Source organism: Anas platyrhynchos, chromosome Z (assembly GCF_047663525.1).
Source record: "Anas platyrhynchos isolate ZD024472 breed Pekin duck chromosome Z, IASCAAS_PekinDuck_T2T, whole genome shotgun sequence".
NCBI classification, from domain to species: domain Eukaryota; kingdom Metazoa; phylum Chordata; class Aves; order Anseriformes; family Anatidae; genus Anas; species Anas platyrhynchos.
Genome location: NC_092621.1, coordinates 3,180,062 through 3,196,141, shown reverse-complemented (window position 1 = coordinate 3,196,141; position 16,080 = coordinate 3,180,062). Strand labels below are relative to the sequence as shown.

At 45.4% G+C, this 16,080-nt stretch overlaps 1 protein-coding gene across 4 annotated transcripts in view; it reads right to left on the bottom strand.

The window, feature by feature from the left end:
- Positions 1 to 5,189, bottom strand: part of LOXHD1 (lipoxygenase homology PLAT domains 1) — a 142,288-nt gene extending 137,099 nt beyond the window's left edge. For all 4 annotated transcript variants that reach the window (XM_038171035.2, XM_072031280.1, XM_072031281.1 and 1 more), the window contains exon 1: positions 3,529 to 5,189. In XM_038171035.2, coding sequence (XP_038026963.1) covers positions 3,529 to 3,937 — 409 coding nt within the window. In that variant the 5' untranslated portion in view covers positions 3,938 to 5,189. The remainder of the gene's footprint in view (positions 1 to 3,528) is intronic.
- Positions 5,190 to 16,080: the final 10,891 nt, after the last annotated feature.

Here is a 16,080-nt window from a genome sequence, read left to right as displayed (position 1 = left end):
TCAGCCATTTCCCTCCTCCCATCACTGTTTGAGACAACGTGTTAAATAAAACATACGTTTCTAGAGTAGCTTCCTTCATTTTATAATTATTAACCATCACTGCCAAGATCACTGAAGTCTGGCATCCCCATCATCGTGCCGTGTGGACAAACCAGCAGTACTGCATACGAAGTGCTCAACATCCACTGGAGGAGAGGACTGCAGCCTCAAAGCCCTGCTTCTCCTGGGAGCTGATCAAAGCCTTGCTTCCTCGCATGTGAGCATACATTTCTCATGGACCTCTGCAGTGTCTTTATCATCGTGAGCCACCTCGGCTTTCCTAGTCATTTACTGTCATGCAGACCTGTCATTTAAGCAATCGCATGTATGGAGTTGCCTTATCTTTCATCCTTTATGAAACACTCCTGGGAACCTGGAGATGGAGGCTGAGTGAGCACAGCATGGCAGATCTGGCTGCACGCTACAGCAACGCTTCCAAGAGACAAGGAAAACTTGCTATAGGATTTGCTACTCTAAAGGGATGACACCCAGTTCTGAAATTCTGGTGGGAGAAAGAGGGGTTAAAAAAAAAGTTTCTCACTAATTGGGCATAGAAAATAATGTTCAATGACAGCTATGCAAGCGGAGAAGCCCTGAGAGGTCCCAAGCCAGGGGCACTTCCCTGTGAACCAGCACAGGAGAGACACAGCTCCCCAGCTTAGGCTGAGCTCTCCCCCATCTGCCACGGCCCCTGGGTGGCTCAGGATGGAGTCACCAGCCAGCAGCTCTCAGTTCAGCCAGGAGGAAGACTTGGTTCATGGAACAAAAGGATCTGGGAAAAGAAATATTTTCTTTCTTCCCTACCAACCCATATGTATCTGTAGCTTTGGGAGAAGCGACCCAGAGAGCAGATAGTGACACTTGGTCCTCTGACCCCAAACATGAGCAGGAGGATAAATAACCATACCAGCCTCCCTCCTCTGTATCACAGGGCAGTCCCTGGAGATATCCAGAAGACAGCATGGGGAAAGAGATGGAGTTCTGGAAAGAGATGTTGTTCCTGCAAGGACTGGGTTTCAGGCCTCTGACATCCATCCTAAGCCTCAGCCAGCTGGGACCTACAGAGCCTCTAGTGACAGGTAGGCAGCCAGGTGGCAATATCCACAGCCTCTGGATGCCTGCTTCACTTTAAATCTACTGCTTGCACCATTAACCTCACATTACGCAGCGTGTCCTGTTAGGAGCATTATTGGTGATTCAAGATGTTCTGCAGTAGAAACTTTGCAAATACTTATTAATAACTGTCCTGGTTAACACCAGGATCACAGGAACAGGCAGGAGCTACAATGGAGTTAAAAATGCCTGCTATAATTTCCCCACTATCACACATCCACTGTATCTTTTGCTTTTCTGTCCCTGGGAACCGGATTCACCTTGTTCTTCAGTCATCAGTCGAATGCGACAAAGGCAGGGGGAATCCTCCTCTTGCTTGCTAATACAATAAGAGGACATCAGATGGCACAGACACCACCAGCTCCCTGCTTATAAAACATTTACAACATCTCCCTTCTTTTCACAGCAAAAGAAATTGTGGCTCATGAACTGAAAAGCATCCCTACTGCATATTCACCAGTACCAAGGGCAGCCGACATCTCCAGAGCTGCAGGGAGGCTGTTTGCATGGTTTACACATTTCCTGGAAGCCTGACCAACATCAGTCCCTTCAGTTAGTGATCCCTTTGGAAGAAAAACAGCAGCAGCCTCCAGAACCAAGTCACAAATAAATAAAAAAATAATAAATAAAATCTTCTGCTTTGAATCAAAATGCAAAGATCAACAGCATTGTGCATGGCAGAGGGAGTAGTTACAATGCAAGCAAGAGAATAGGGAAGTTAGAGCTTGCTCCTAAGCTTTTGCTTTCTGTGCCGAATTGCCCATAGAAGGTTTTCACTGAGGAAAACTTCAGTGGGTCATTGTTTGGGTGCGTCCTACCCAATGCCTTTCTCCCCTCCCTGCCCTCACTTCAATAAATATCTGGAAAATGAGCGTGCAAAAAACCCAATCCACAGCTAAGGAAGGCGAGTCCCTGAACTAAAGCAGCCACCAATGATTCACTCTTGGGATGTCTGGCCACATGAAAAGTTTCTGGACTTCTGGAAAAGTTTCTGGGGTCCTGGAACTGTCACAATAGTAAGTGTCACAGCTTTTGGCCCAAGTTTTTTTAATTTCTGATGGGAAGTATGAGAATCCAGTCCCTGCTTAATTCATTTCTCAACATACTTAACCACAAGCTATTACCTCCCCTGGAGAAACTGTTGACAAACTAAGCAGAAGACCATGGGGAAACTGTTACAGACTTTTGCTGGAACTTCTCCCTTTGCATCATGCAAAAGTTAATAGCCCTCTATTATTAAAAAATAAGATGGTGGCATGAGGGGGGAGAAGTTGTCTCAGAGCCATCACAAATGAAACAGATTAAGTGTACAGCCTGAATATTGTACTCATACAGGCTTTGCTTTACCTGCATCAGAGCTTTTGCATCATTTTCCCTTTCCCAGTGCATCCAGAAGGCACCATGACAGAAGTCATCGATTATATTTAATCTATATCCACACCACAAGCGTGAGATACTTCACAAGACTCCTTAGGCACACCCAGTTCTCCAAATTGGCACGCACAAGGTGTGTTATTACCCCAATTAACACAGTGCTGAGAGGCTAAGCACCTTGCCAAGATCCAGTTACACAGGTAATGTGCAGCTGGTGTCACCCCTTGGCAGTCCTTTACCTCTTTGCTGCCCACCCTGATAAGGAGATAACCCCACTGTGCTTGGGAGCACCTTCCTTCCTACCCAGGGCTCCCAGATAAAGCACTCAAGTACAGATACAAAGAGACAAAATGCTCAAGCCCAGCAGATAAAATGCTCAAGTACAGCCTTTTTCCAGAAGCTAACTCAGTGTAGATGGCTACGAGCCTTCTCTAGACCATGTATTGATCTAAAGTACCCTGTGCATATAAAACAGACTATTTATCATACAGAGTATTAATGTTTAGATACAACTAGACATATTTCCCCACCTATTTGGTTACTGGCAACAGCAAGAGAGACTGTGTGCTGAGCATCCTGCTACTACACCCATCCTAAGTGGTGCACTGCCTGCTCGATCCAGTGGCTGCTGTCACCGGCATACTCCTGCTGCGTGCACATGAGCAAGAATACACATCTTGGCTACACATCCTGCTTACACAGGGGAGTCTGACTGCTGATCCAGCTTCTGAGCAGCACCACAGTGCAAATAATGTTAATTAGGAGAATGCAATTACAGCAGTACCATGTACACAGCAAAGAGACTTCATAAACTGGAAAGCTAATACAGACACAATCTGTCGGTGCCATCTCACACAGCAAAAATTCTCATTTAATTAGAAATGTTCTCTACAGAGGAAAGACAAGTGCCTGCACTGCCAGGAAGGGTCCTGGGATGGACATCCACAGGGCTAACAGCACCACTGCCTGCTCAAGGGGGGAATGGGAAGCAATGGAGCTGACCTTTTTTTTTGTTGTACTCATCCTCTGTTGCATTGGAGGAGTCTGAGTGGTAGTCCCGAAGCTCCTGTTCATACAACTCCAAAAAATTGTCCTCTTTCTTTCCTTTCTTGGACTTGTCACCTTTCTTCTTTTCTTTGCTCTTTTTGCCTTTCTTCTTCTTTTTCTTCTTCTTCTTCCTGTGCTCATAGTCCTCCTCTTCCTCACTGCTGTACTCTCTTCGTTTCTTTTTCTTCTTCTTTTTCTTCACTTCCCCATCATCCTCTGAGTCCTCAGACTTTGATTTCTTTTTGCTTTTCTTCTCCTGACTTTCATCATCCCCATCTTCCTCCACTACCTCCTCCACTACTTCTTCTTGCTCCTCTTCCTCCTCCTCCTCCTCTTCTTTGTTCTTTTGGGTCTTTTCTTTCATAGCATTGTTTTTCACCCCTACACTTTAAACAACACACCACGATTGCCTTGACTTGACTTCTGCAGCCTGTTCTTCCTCCTCTACCAATTGCTGAAGTCCTCCTGACCTAGGGCCAGGCTGCCCTCATTTCAGTGTCCTTCCTCCTCTGTGGCTCACCTATGTCCTGGAGTCCTGTGTCCTTCCCAACAGCTCTCCTCCTTCTGACTCCTCCTGTCTTATTTCACCTCCTTGAGGGAGGCACTTTCCTCTTCCTCCCCTTCTGTCTCTTCTGATCTTTGGGTTTTCTTCTTTTTCGCTATTATTTATTCATCGGTCGGTGCTGAGACCTCTCTTTTTCCAGTGCCACCTTGGGCCGTGTTCAGGTCAGTTAACAATCTGGGTCTACTCTATCCGGATGTGTCGGTCACAGTTGTAGCTCTTTGGAAAATGGCTCGGACAAGGGCACATTGTCCTCTTGATTCTTCCCTTCACGTGCCAGCTGCCAAGGGGCAATAACAGGGACATTTCTCCTCCTCACAGCCTGTAGCAGCTTCAGAAACCTCATGAAAAATTACTTAGTGTTACCCAGACATGTGATTGTAAGACAGACAGGCAGGTGAAAAAGGAGACCCACCAAGCAACCATATCATGCTGGTCTGCATTTCCTTTCCATTATTCATGGTGTCAGGATCACCTTACTGATAATGGAGGTCTCAACTTTACTTTTTATTTTTTGGACCAGCCAGGCCAGTGGCCATTAAAAGCAAACATCTCCAGGATCTGTCTGGAGACCTTCATCCCGTCAGCAACACGCTACTGCTTCCAGCAACTCCATCCCCTAGATAGCAGGCCATGCCTCCAAGCAAATGAAATCAGCATTCAGTAAAATAAATACAACAAGCAGAAGGTGACACTGCGTGGGCTGTGCACAAGGTGTCCTTATAACTGCCCATCTTGGTCAACCAAATAAATAAAACTTAGATTAATAACCAAGGACAAGCACAAATATACCCATCTGGCAGCTCTGACAGGCAAACGTTGAGGTGAAATAGGTGCAGGAAAGGAAAAATAAATGATGCAGCATGGTCAGAAGGACACTGCAGCACAAAGGATGCCCAGCACCTGGAGATGTCAGCATTGGGCTTGCCCAAAACCCAGCACGTGCAGCAGGGGATAAACGTGCAGCTCCAGCTGCTTCCTCTCCCAGGACAAGTAAGGGAAGGACAAACAGGACTGGGTCACTCCCAGCTGCAGTCCAGAGCAGATGATTTACAGCCTGACAGCAAGTGGGAAGAAAAAAAAAGAAAAATTATTTCTTATTCAAATTTGCTTTTTGTTCTTTCCATAGAAAATGAAGCTTAATTAAGAACTGACATGGAAAACTGTATTCACTTTCTCCAGCATAGCTCAAGCATATACCAAGCAAGGCAGGCAGCCTGGCACTAAATCACACTAAAGGAAGGAACCAGAGCTGAATTTACGGCAGGGCTGTGGAAGGATGATAGAGAGCCTCCTGCCACCACTCACTCTACCTGTGGGACAAGTCAGCCACGTGCTCCTCAAGCGAGGAATGAAGTGTGATGTGCTGGATGGTTTGCTGCTCAGATCAAGGATATGGGAAGTCCTCTGCGGTACATCAGAAGGTTCTTAGATAAGCCTTTTAAAAGTCTTCTTGGATACATTTTGGGGTTTTCAGCAGCCCACCCTCCCCAGCAGCATTCAACAGGCACCAGTCTGCAATAATTTGAATCGAATAGTTAAAAATGCACCATATATATTTTATGGCCTCTGTTAGCAAGGGAAATCTTTCTATAAAACATCATAAAACAAATTATTCAGAGACAGCTTCCAAGTATGTTAAAGCACAGGTTTGAGATGAAACAGAAGCATGGCTTTTCCAAGGCCTCAAAATCATACCAAGGATATAAAAAAAAAAAAAAAAAGTCCTTTCTTATGATACAGCTTTCTCTCACTGAAATCTTGGGACATGCCTGAAATCTGCTGCTTTATTTCCAGGTCTCTACTTTATGGAAAAAGCAGCAGAAAGGCACACAGAGCCCCTTTGCATGGCACCTTTGATAAGCATGAGATAGGTGGCGTGGCAGGGATGGAGGGCATGATGCCCCCGAGGGAACACACATGGGTGCTGCCAGTCCCTGGAGGCTCAGGGTCCAGTGGGGTGGACGATGACCCAGAACATTTTCCCAGTTGTTTTGCAGCAGTGCATTCACAACCACTACCTTTCCCCCTCAGGAACAGCCCACAGCAGAGAGAATCAGGCAGAAGCATTTCAGCTGGAAGCCAAGTATAGGCTGGGGTTGCAGAAAAGCCCAGCCTGTCTGCCAAGAAAAATAAATAACCATCAGAACAAAAGTGAGCCTTCAGAAAAAGAAAAATCATGGGGGCTGTGAGAAAAGCAGAGCTCATCTCCCTGTTATGCTTCCAGAAGGTAAACACTTCATCAAGCTGAGTCCCCAAGTGCTGCTGCTCCAAGCGGCTGCAGTTCACAGCAAAATGCTGACAGCACCAACCCCTAGGGTCCAAAGGCAGTGCTGTGATGACTCAGAGCAAGCCATCCAGCTGCAGGACTGGCCCCTTTTGCCCTAAAATGCTTCTCCTAATGTTATGTCCTGGCCATCCCATAGTAAGTTACCCACCCTTGACAGTGGGGCTGTTGGGGGAGGATGAAATGTCACTTCCCCGCAATGCTGGGAGACTTGGCTGTAGTGCTGGGATGCTCAAGGCATCTCTGGGAGCAAACAACACCAGCCCAGGCTGCACGTACAGGGTCACCCTATTTAATGAATGGCATGTTAGAAAAAAGCTAATCCCAGGTGCTAAAATTCACCTTTCAGACACCATGGGACTTACACAGCAGCAGCTCCAGTGTGATCCACCTCTGAGCTTCCCCAGGCATCTCACTTTGCTTTCTCCTGGTGCAGCAGAGAAGGACCCCAGGTATAAGCCAGGGTGAAGAAAAAAAAAAAAAAAAAAAAAAAAAAGCCTTTTATCAAGTAGCTAAAATGATTGGGGCTAGGGGTGAGAAAAGATATTTACAACGTCTCATTCAAACTTTGCTCCATATGCTTCCCTTTTCTGTTGTTTTAATTAAAGAAATGTGCCGAGAAAGCTCCAGCTCGCTTTTGTTCTTTTGGTGAATAACAGCTGGGAGAGGAACAATGGGGTTTATTGGTGCATAAAGAACTACTGGGAAAACAACCAAGCCATTGGTGAGGACCATTAGTTACAACTGTCAACAGTATTTATACTGGTTTAGATTCTTACTATGCATTCAGCAGGAGCTTCCCCCAGAACAGGAGGTTCTCCCCAATGGGCTGAGGCCAGAAGCCACCAGAGCACCAAGAGCAAATTGCTGCAGACCAAGAAGTTGGAGTAGGGCTCGTTGAGCACTGACCTTTTCTCCTGGAGTGCTAAAACCTGTACAACAATTGACAGTGGGAATTATCCCATCACTTAAGGAAACCTTTTCTTTAGTTCATTTTTATGTTTTTCCTGTTTTACACTTATCACCATAAAATACAGATGCCCTGTAACCAGGCATAACACAAAGAAATCCCACATCCCAAAGAAGTATTTGTTTCAGCCTCCTTCCCAGTGTAGACACAGTGACACCTCTTGCTCCAGGAGAGGTTATTTTTCAATATATGCAGCTCTGCACTGCCTGATTCTCATTGCACTATTGTGGGTTAACTTAAAGGAAAAGTTGTTGTCTGCATGCAGGGCCCACATTAAGGTGTTCTTTTGGTTAGCAACATGGATTTGGTTACCCATAGGGATGAAGGTAAAGAGATGCTGAGCCCAGGGCTCTGGCCAGCCCCAGAGGCTCAGCAGTGCAGGCAGTCACTCCCTCAGCTTTAACACTGCAGGATTTTCTTTTTTTGTGCATACACTTGGCAGTAGAGCAGGATCTTCCCCCATCTCTGGATAGTTTCTTGAAAATGTTCCCTGCAGCCCAGTATGCCATATGCATATAATAGATGTATACACACAGCACATCTCCTTCAGAAAATAAATGTATTTAATGCCACAGAAATAAATACCAAAGGATTCCTTTAATAGAGCCATTTCATTTCCCTCTCATGTACATGAGTAATGCACAATATTACACCAGGCTGGAGAGAGGAGGTGCTGGGGGAGCCCCTTGCCAGTGTTGCAGCACCAGTCATTAGATTTAATCAGACCTCACGATGCCTAGAAAAGCTTTCCTTTTTCTTCCAGCCCCCAGTTGACTACTCTATTTCTTTTTTTTTTTTTAATAACATTCAAATAACAACAAAATCTGCATCTGCATTGCAATCCCATCAGCCCAACAGATCACCGAGGGGTGGTTTGGGATGCCGGGTTACAGGATCCAATCCATCTCAAAGACAGGCTGGAAAGGTTTAATATGTCCATGGGCTTCGGGGGAGCTCGCTGCCTTCAAGCATATGGGCATAACGGCCTCTGCTGGTAAAACAGTGTTTAGCCAGGAGAAATGTTGCCCTAGCAAACCACCAGGGAGATGCTGCGTCCCATCACAGGAGCAGCCTTCCCTGGTGCTCAGGAGCAGCAGGAGTCCATCAACAGGGACGTGCTTACAACCCTTGAGCCCTCAAAAGCCTGAAACAGCAGCTCCTGTAGCCATCTCAGAAGCAGGACTGGAGAAATTGCTTTACAAAAGGTCATTTTTATAAAGCGTTGAAAGCAGGAGGGCTATTAACAGATTTTGCATGAAAAAGGAGCCAGTTATTAACCCTCAGAGACCCAGCTGTTAAACTGAGACACGTATAGCATCTCTTTCAAAAACAGGTGGTTAAAGTTGGTGTATTAAATCCATGTCAGGACGGGTATTTGTGCAACTTCCACAGTGCAGAACAAAGTAGCTGCCATTGCCCAAACAAGCAGATGCCAACCCTGTGTGCACAGACCCCACCAGCACCCCCAAGGTGACACCTCGAGGAGCTCCCCTGCACCCCCAGGACACAGCCAGGCAGGTGTTAAACATCCCCCATCTAGCTTCAGCTGACAGATGAGCTGCAGAGCTCAACATCAGCTCAATACCCAAACATTTCCCAGAGGTTTTTAACCCTAATGGCATTTCTGATTGAAGCACGGAAGTGCTGGAAGAGTGCAGTGCTCCCACCTACTTCTCCCTGGGGCCACAGCTCCTCTGATTTAGGGCACCTGCCAGACCTCTAGGATCTACCCCAGATACTACAGCTGGCAAGTTATGCTCGCAGGAACCCATTAAGGTTTATTCACACACAAAATGTTTTAAAAGCCACAGAAGAAAGCAGCATCTTAACACTGCTGGTATAAAACATCACCCTTACAAGAACAAGTGGGTAATGCTGGTAGAAGAGATGTTTTCCTTTACCAATTTAATTCACAGGGCTTGAACTCAGCTAAGAATTAATTAGCAACAATTAAAATAGATTGAAATGTGATTATGGCTTATCATGTGTCCTTAGAAAGTCAAGCTGAGCCCACGCACACTCAGCAAATGCAAGCAGCTCAAAACGTCTCCCCGCAGCTCTTTGCATAAACAGAGGGGTCTCAACACTGATAAACCAAAACTGAGTGCTAAAGCAGACGTGCAGTGTGGGATTGGGAAGAATGTAATCCAAGTCTTCTTGTTCAAGAGACTTTTGCAACATGAGAAAGTGTGAAGGGAGCTGACCGCATTTACACCAGCTTCCCCGACTGCCTCTTAACAAAGTGATAAGGAAATAAGCCCCCCAGAGACCAGGAATTTCAAGTGGACATAGATGCACAAGGGACTAGATTAGCAGCTGGTTTAAACTGCTTATGGGACATTGCTTCTCTTTATCCCAGTTATGCATCCAGCCTTAATTACGGCATTAACTACAATTATTTGTGTTGCCCATGATTTCCGACCAAAGAGGCTTTTCCTTTAAGATTCGGTTCACGTCCTGTGTGTTTTCCAGAAGAATGAGAGATTCAGCCCCAAGACCTCTTATTCTTCTACCCTTTTTGAAGACAGTACACATTAATCTGGCCACAAAAATTGGGAAGAGAGCTTCTGGCCACTTCAGTAAGAAGTGCTAAGCACCTCCGTAGATGGCGATGCTCCTTTATCTTGTGCAGGAGTTATTTTAAAACCCCCCAGAAGGGAATTGAGCTACCTCTTCATATCCTAAAGCTTTCTGATCCAACTGTCCTGCCAGGCAGCTATAAAATCCAGTGTTTCTTCAAAACTGTGACTCACATCAACTTTAACTATTTCAAAGGATGCTATTATTTCCCCCACCAGTGAACACCACCCCAGATCACAATAAGAGGCAGCAACAGGGACACCTGGAAAAAAGCAGCAATCTGCAGGCACTGCATAAGTGTAAAGAACCAAAACCATTCAGTTTTGCAAGGTATTGAGGATGGTGAGATTTAAAGCATGAGTAGGAACGCTGAAGTCAATGGGATCAATGCCTGAAGCCCTATCTGGAGCAGGGCAGACCAAGCAAACCCAAGAGCTCTGCTCCCATCCCAGTAGCCCAGAGCATGTCACTGCTGCCTGCATCCCCATGGCTGGTTCTCCCCATGGAGCCCAAGCACTGCTCTGCCTGCTCTTGCCCAGACCCACACTCCTGCTAACTCCCAAAGGACAAGGCTGTGTTTCCACCCATCTTTTACCTGCATCTTGAGGAGCATCTGCAGCACTTCTTTGCCATTTGGCCCTCACCTGCAAAGAGGATCATCCATTTCACTGGCCTGACTGCTCCAGAGACTACATCTTCCCCCAGATAGTACTGGGGAAACAAGTTACAAGCTGAAAGGCATGTTTAGGGAGCTCAGAGGTAGACAACTCTTCTGCAAAAGACTTCACCTGAAATTGCCTCCTCATTTAAAGGCAGGAAGAGGAATTTGGGACTGCACAGTGTAATGGCATTAGACTGAGATGCACACACACACAAAAAAGGGATTTTCACATTGGCTATGAGAAACCAGGTCAAGAAGGGAGAAACATCAACCACCTGTCATCTTTGCTAGGGCAGATGTTACTCATAAAGGACTAGAGATCAGAAAAGAGAGGGAACGGGAGTCAGGCAGGGCAGGCCAAGGAAAGTGATTCTCCCGTGGATTAAGAGTAAAAACACCTTCTTTGAAAAACACAATAATTAATGGCATTCATTAGGGAGCTAGCCAGGAAACTAGGTAATTTAATTTCTCAAGTACACAATGTCAGGAAAGATAATGGGCCAAAAGCCAGTGCTGCTAACAAGGTGAAACCTCTTTCATTTATTATCTGAGAGGTGGGGAAGTCAAGCATGAACATCAGAGTGCCGCTAGAGAAACCAGATACACCGAGCAAGTACTAAATTATCCAGATGAGTCCATTATACCTATTGCTGTCACACACCACCCAAGGGAGATGGGAAGCTCTCCCAGCTCACCAGTGACGCCAGGGCAGAGGTTTCACTGGGCCAAACATCACACAGAACAGGTTCTCAATTATAGATAAGGTGGTGGTAAAGAAAAAGGAAAAACAACAAAAAAGATTGTATAGGGAAATCAAGAGGAAATAATTAAATTCAAATTACATTCCTCTAAAAGATGTTGATGCCTATGAAATGCTGATTTAACCAATAGCAAAAAAAAAAAAAAAAATCATTTAAGATCTGCAAGTTTGCACTATTAAATACACAGGGAGGCTGTGTCAGTTGTTCCTATCAAGGGATACCCCATCTTGACTGTTTTGGGAGCAATATGGGGAAAAAAAAAAAAAAGAGAGAAATCACTCAGTTCAACTTTTTTGCCCTCAAACATAGAAGAGTTGGAGAAAATCAGGCTTTGTAATTTTTGCTAGGCATCTCTAATTTTCTTCCAAATACATTAGAAAGCTTGAACAGAAATCAATCCTTACAGAATAGGAAGCGATCACATCAGAGAGTTTTGCCACCCTCTAAAAACATAGTCTGAGGCTTGGGGGGATACCAGATTTGTTGCAGCACTTGCCCAGGAGCCAGATCTCACCCTTCTTCCTCAGCCAGAGAGCTCGGAGCTCATGCCTGGGGCTGACCCAGCCTTTCCTTGCCAGTAACCAGGGAAGAAACCCCAGAGAACCAGGGAGGCACCTGGCCAGAGCTGGGAGGCTTGCTTTGATTTGGCAAGGCAAGACCTCAGCTCCACATGTGCCTTAGAGGCTCGTATTTATTTTTTTTAAATGAGCTTAGAAATGGCAAAAGGCTACCAGCACAATCAGTCTAGGACACCATAATGCTTTAAAAGGAGCATTGAACCAAAAATAAGGCTCTGGGACAGAAAAAACACACCCCTCACAATTTCACAAGGCACCAGAGCAGTGTAAATATTTCCCATATTCTTTATGGAGAAGCCCAGGATAGTTTCACTGTGCTTGCAGCACAGGCTACAGTGATCAGCAGGAATGGAAGTGCCCCCGAATCAAGTACAAGGCAATTCCATTCCTTTTCCAGCCCTAGAGAAATGTAAACATTTTTCTCTTTTAAAAAATTGTCAGCCATGTCAGTACATTATTTTTTGTAATTAACATGATGGCGCGCCATTAAGCTCTCCTAATTCATAAAGAGAAATTCACCGTAACGTTATAACCAACAGGGAAAATGTTTTCTTTTGTTTCAGACAGATTTGAAATTACTTTTGGATATGTCTAATCCCTCTAAAATTGCCTGAATTCAGGCAATCTCACTGAAACCCCGTTTCATTTTTATATTCAGCAACAGAAACCCTATTCAGTGCTTACCTCCAAGGGAAAACATTACTGTTATCCAAAATGGCATTAAGATTTAATACAAACAACACAGTAATTCAGCCTTTTAAAATTCAATAATGGCTCCTCTGATTTGACATATAGTGAAGCTGATTGCAGTACTACCATTAACTTCAGTGATTTGGCTGTGAGCTTTCTGACAAATTCAAAATTACATCCAAATCACACCACATCATTTATTATGATGTAAGCTATTATACAGTAAATTAAAACCAAAGCTAACAGATGTTTCTACAGCTCAGTTTACTTAAAAGTTACACAACTAAAACCCACCATTTTAAATTTTTTATTTAAACCCAGGTACAGACTACTGAATCTAAGTACATTTAATATTTAATACAAACAGTGTGATCCCTAAGAGAATTTAGTGCTGCCAATGAAGCCAGTGCTGCTGTTGACATTGCTCAACAGGAGGAAGTGTTTGCAGAGCTCAGGCCCATAACTGGTGTACCGATAGCAAACACACGGACCCCAGTGCATGTCCTCCAACTGCAGAGTTCAATTTCTCAGAATCAAGCTGGGATCTCAATATCAGATTCATACACCAGAGACCAGAATGGCAGCAATGATCATAGCAGAAATGATTAAGGCCCGTAGTACACGGCTTGTTGTCGAATTTGGGGACACTTGCAGCAAATGTGTCAGTTCTGTAAGTGTGCCCATTTCTCCACCTCCTTCACTGAAAGATAAGGATCTAAATCAATAAATGCAAAAGGGTTCATACACCCAGCAGCTGCCAAATCAGCCCTGGAACTGTCACAGGTTTCCTCTCCAGCACACCTACAGCCTCCCCAAAGCCCATGGCAGGGCTGCCAGGATGTTGCTCAGCATCCTGTGCATCCTCTGCTCCTCCTGCCCTGTGCAGAAGTGTTTGCCCAGGCACACCTCTGCTTCACCACTGCGGGGCACTTAAATGTCTCCTGCGAGTGCTGCTTCACCTTTTCAGATTGTCATTAATGTAATCAGCTTCAGAGAAGCCTCTGCACACTCTTTCCCCAAATAATTGGGGAAAAAAATGTTTTTATTTGTTATTTCTTATTAGCTTTGCAGTGACATTAGCATTCCCAGCTGAGGCTGGTCCCTGCTGTGCTGAACACTGCAATAACCACATTGAGAAGCAAAACTGGCTTTAATATAGCAGTGCTTGTCCCCACCCTAGGTCTTCCCTTAGGGCAGTACAGGTGGGCTGTATTTCTTCCTTTTTCCTGTGGGGAGGGTGACATCCCATCACTGATAACAGGGGGCAGCTTACAGCAGCAGCTCTGACCACAGCCAGGCTGCTGGCAGGCAGTCTATTGAATCAAAAACCCTACAGACACTTCACAGACAGCTGCTAGTGCCTGCTGGAGGACCTAGAATTACACAGCCACTTTCATCTAGAAACCCCAGCTTTCATCCTAAACCCACAATTAGCAGCTCTGTGCAGACAGGACTCAGAGAGAGGAAGGCTGAACATCTTGCCAACAATCTGGGCCAGAGCTGGGATGCTTTTTCGGTACACAGCGCTGTCTGTGCTGTTAAAAAAGCAATCCTCTCCCCTTGCACAGCACCTTGGAAGTGAACACACCAAACATTTGGTGTTTTTCTTCCAGATGTGGGTGTTCAGCACAATACCTCAGGCCCTGACCGACCACAGCTGAAAGTCCTGTGCGTCAGCTCTGCTGGAGGGGGTGTAGGTGTACTGAGTCCTTAAAAATGTGAAGAAACAACAGGAGTCAAAGCTGCAGCTTCACAATCCTATATAAACATGTGCATTCTCTTCATCTTGTCACCCTTCCAACACTAATCATCCCCAAAAAGCTTGTGACACAGGTAAGGGATGAATTTCCATGACCCTGTGTTAGAAAGCAACCAGAGACTGGATTTTGCAGTGCTTTCACAGGCTGGGAACACCATCAGTCCTACAAAAAACATCTAAACTATGATATGGGATTTCAAGTGGTACCTGTGAGCCTGCCTGCACCTGCATGGGCTGAATGGGTTTATTTCTCTTCTCTTGTTCACACTCGGAGTCACCCAAGTGGCATTGCCTACCTTCCCGATATCCTCCTCCCAAGGGCCTTATCTTGAAGCATTAAGGCTCCACAGCACACAAACTAGACAGGCACCAGAAGAAAAATCAACTTCTGGCCAAAGTTTCTTGCCTCGGATTATTTTATCTCTGATGCAAGAATGGAGGAGGAGGAAATATCAAAGTTTTTTTATACTAAAAGAATTATTTCAGAAGATTTCTGCCAAGGAGGATTAGAGACATTGTTACAAGCTGCCAAGAAACAAGAGGGCATGTGTACATATGCTCGTCTGGGAAAGGATAAAAGTAAAATAATTGCAGCTGAACTTGCCCAGATAACACAAAATAAATACAAAACTTTCTATTAAGCTGACATAAAAATAGAAGAGCTCCAGGAGTTACAGGGATCCAGACCTAGCCCAAGAAATATTAATACTCCTTATCTGTCTGTGCCATGGATTTACTCTCAGGCTGTCAGGGTTGATCTAGTTATTTCCTGCAGGAGTTGCCACTTGCTGTACTTTATCTGAATGTGGCTGTAAGCAGCTGTCAGCATGCAAATAGACTTCCCCAGCATGCACTACAGCACTTGAATTTCCTCCGCAAGCATCCTCTGCATTATTTGTCTACAGGTGACTCCGTCCTCAGCTGCAGAAGTGCTCTCCATCCCAAGACAGCGAACAAGATGCAAACAGGTCTGCATGCATTGCTAGTGAACCAGGCAGCCAGCCCCGCCTTGGTTTCATTTCTCAGCCTGGCTGGATTTCAGAGGGGATGGGGAATCAGTCTCCCTCCACCATTACAAACCCAAAGGGGCATTCAGAGACAAAGCCCTGTATTGAGACAAAACAGGCCTGGCTACCTCCTGCTGGCAGAGAGGCTCCTAACTTACCTTACAGATCCGGGAGGTTAATGCCTATTTGTGCTGGCACCTCCACCTCCCACGGCACATATCTGTATTTCAGCCCGGTGATCCCAGGCCCTATTGCCTGCACAGCACAGAGGCAGGGCAGATGGGATGGCAACTTTCACACCTGCTGTTAAATGGCTTTAGAAACAAAGCTTCCACTGTTGGAGAACTCAACACAGGCACAATAATCATTCATCGCCTCCACTGGTGAATCTCAGCTGTTCATTTCCTGTTGGAGTTTGTCAGATTTCAATGCCCCACAGCACCTTTTGCGTGACTTTTGATGCCTGCTAGGCTGAAGCAGGACCAAGCCTGGGTGCCCAGGAAGGCACTGTAGTAGTTCATGGTAAGCCTGCTTTCATACCTCTGGACTTCTTTCAAGTCGCTGCATCTATTAAAGATGAGCAGATAGAGTTTTCAGCCCATGAAATGTGGATGAAGATCCAGAAGTACCTGAGAGCCTGCCCCAGGTTTTG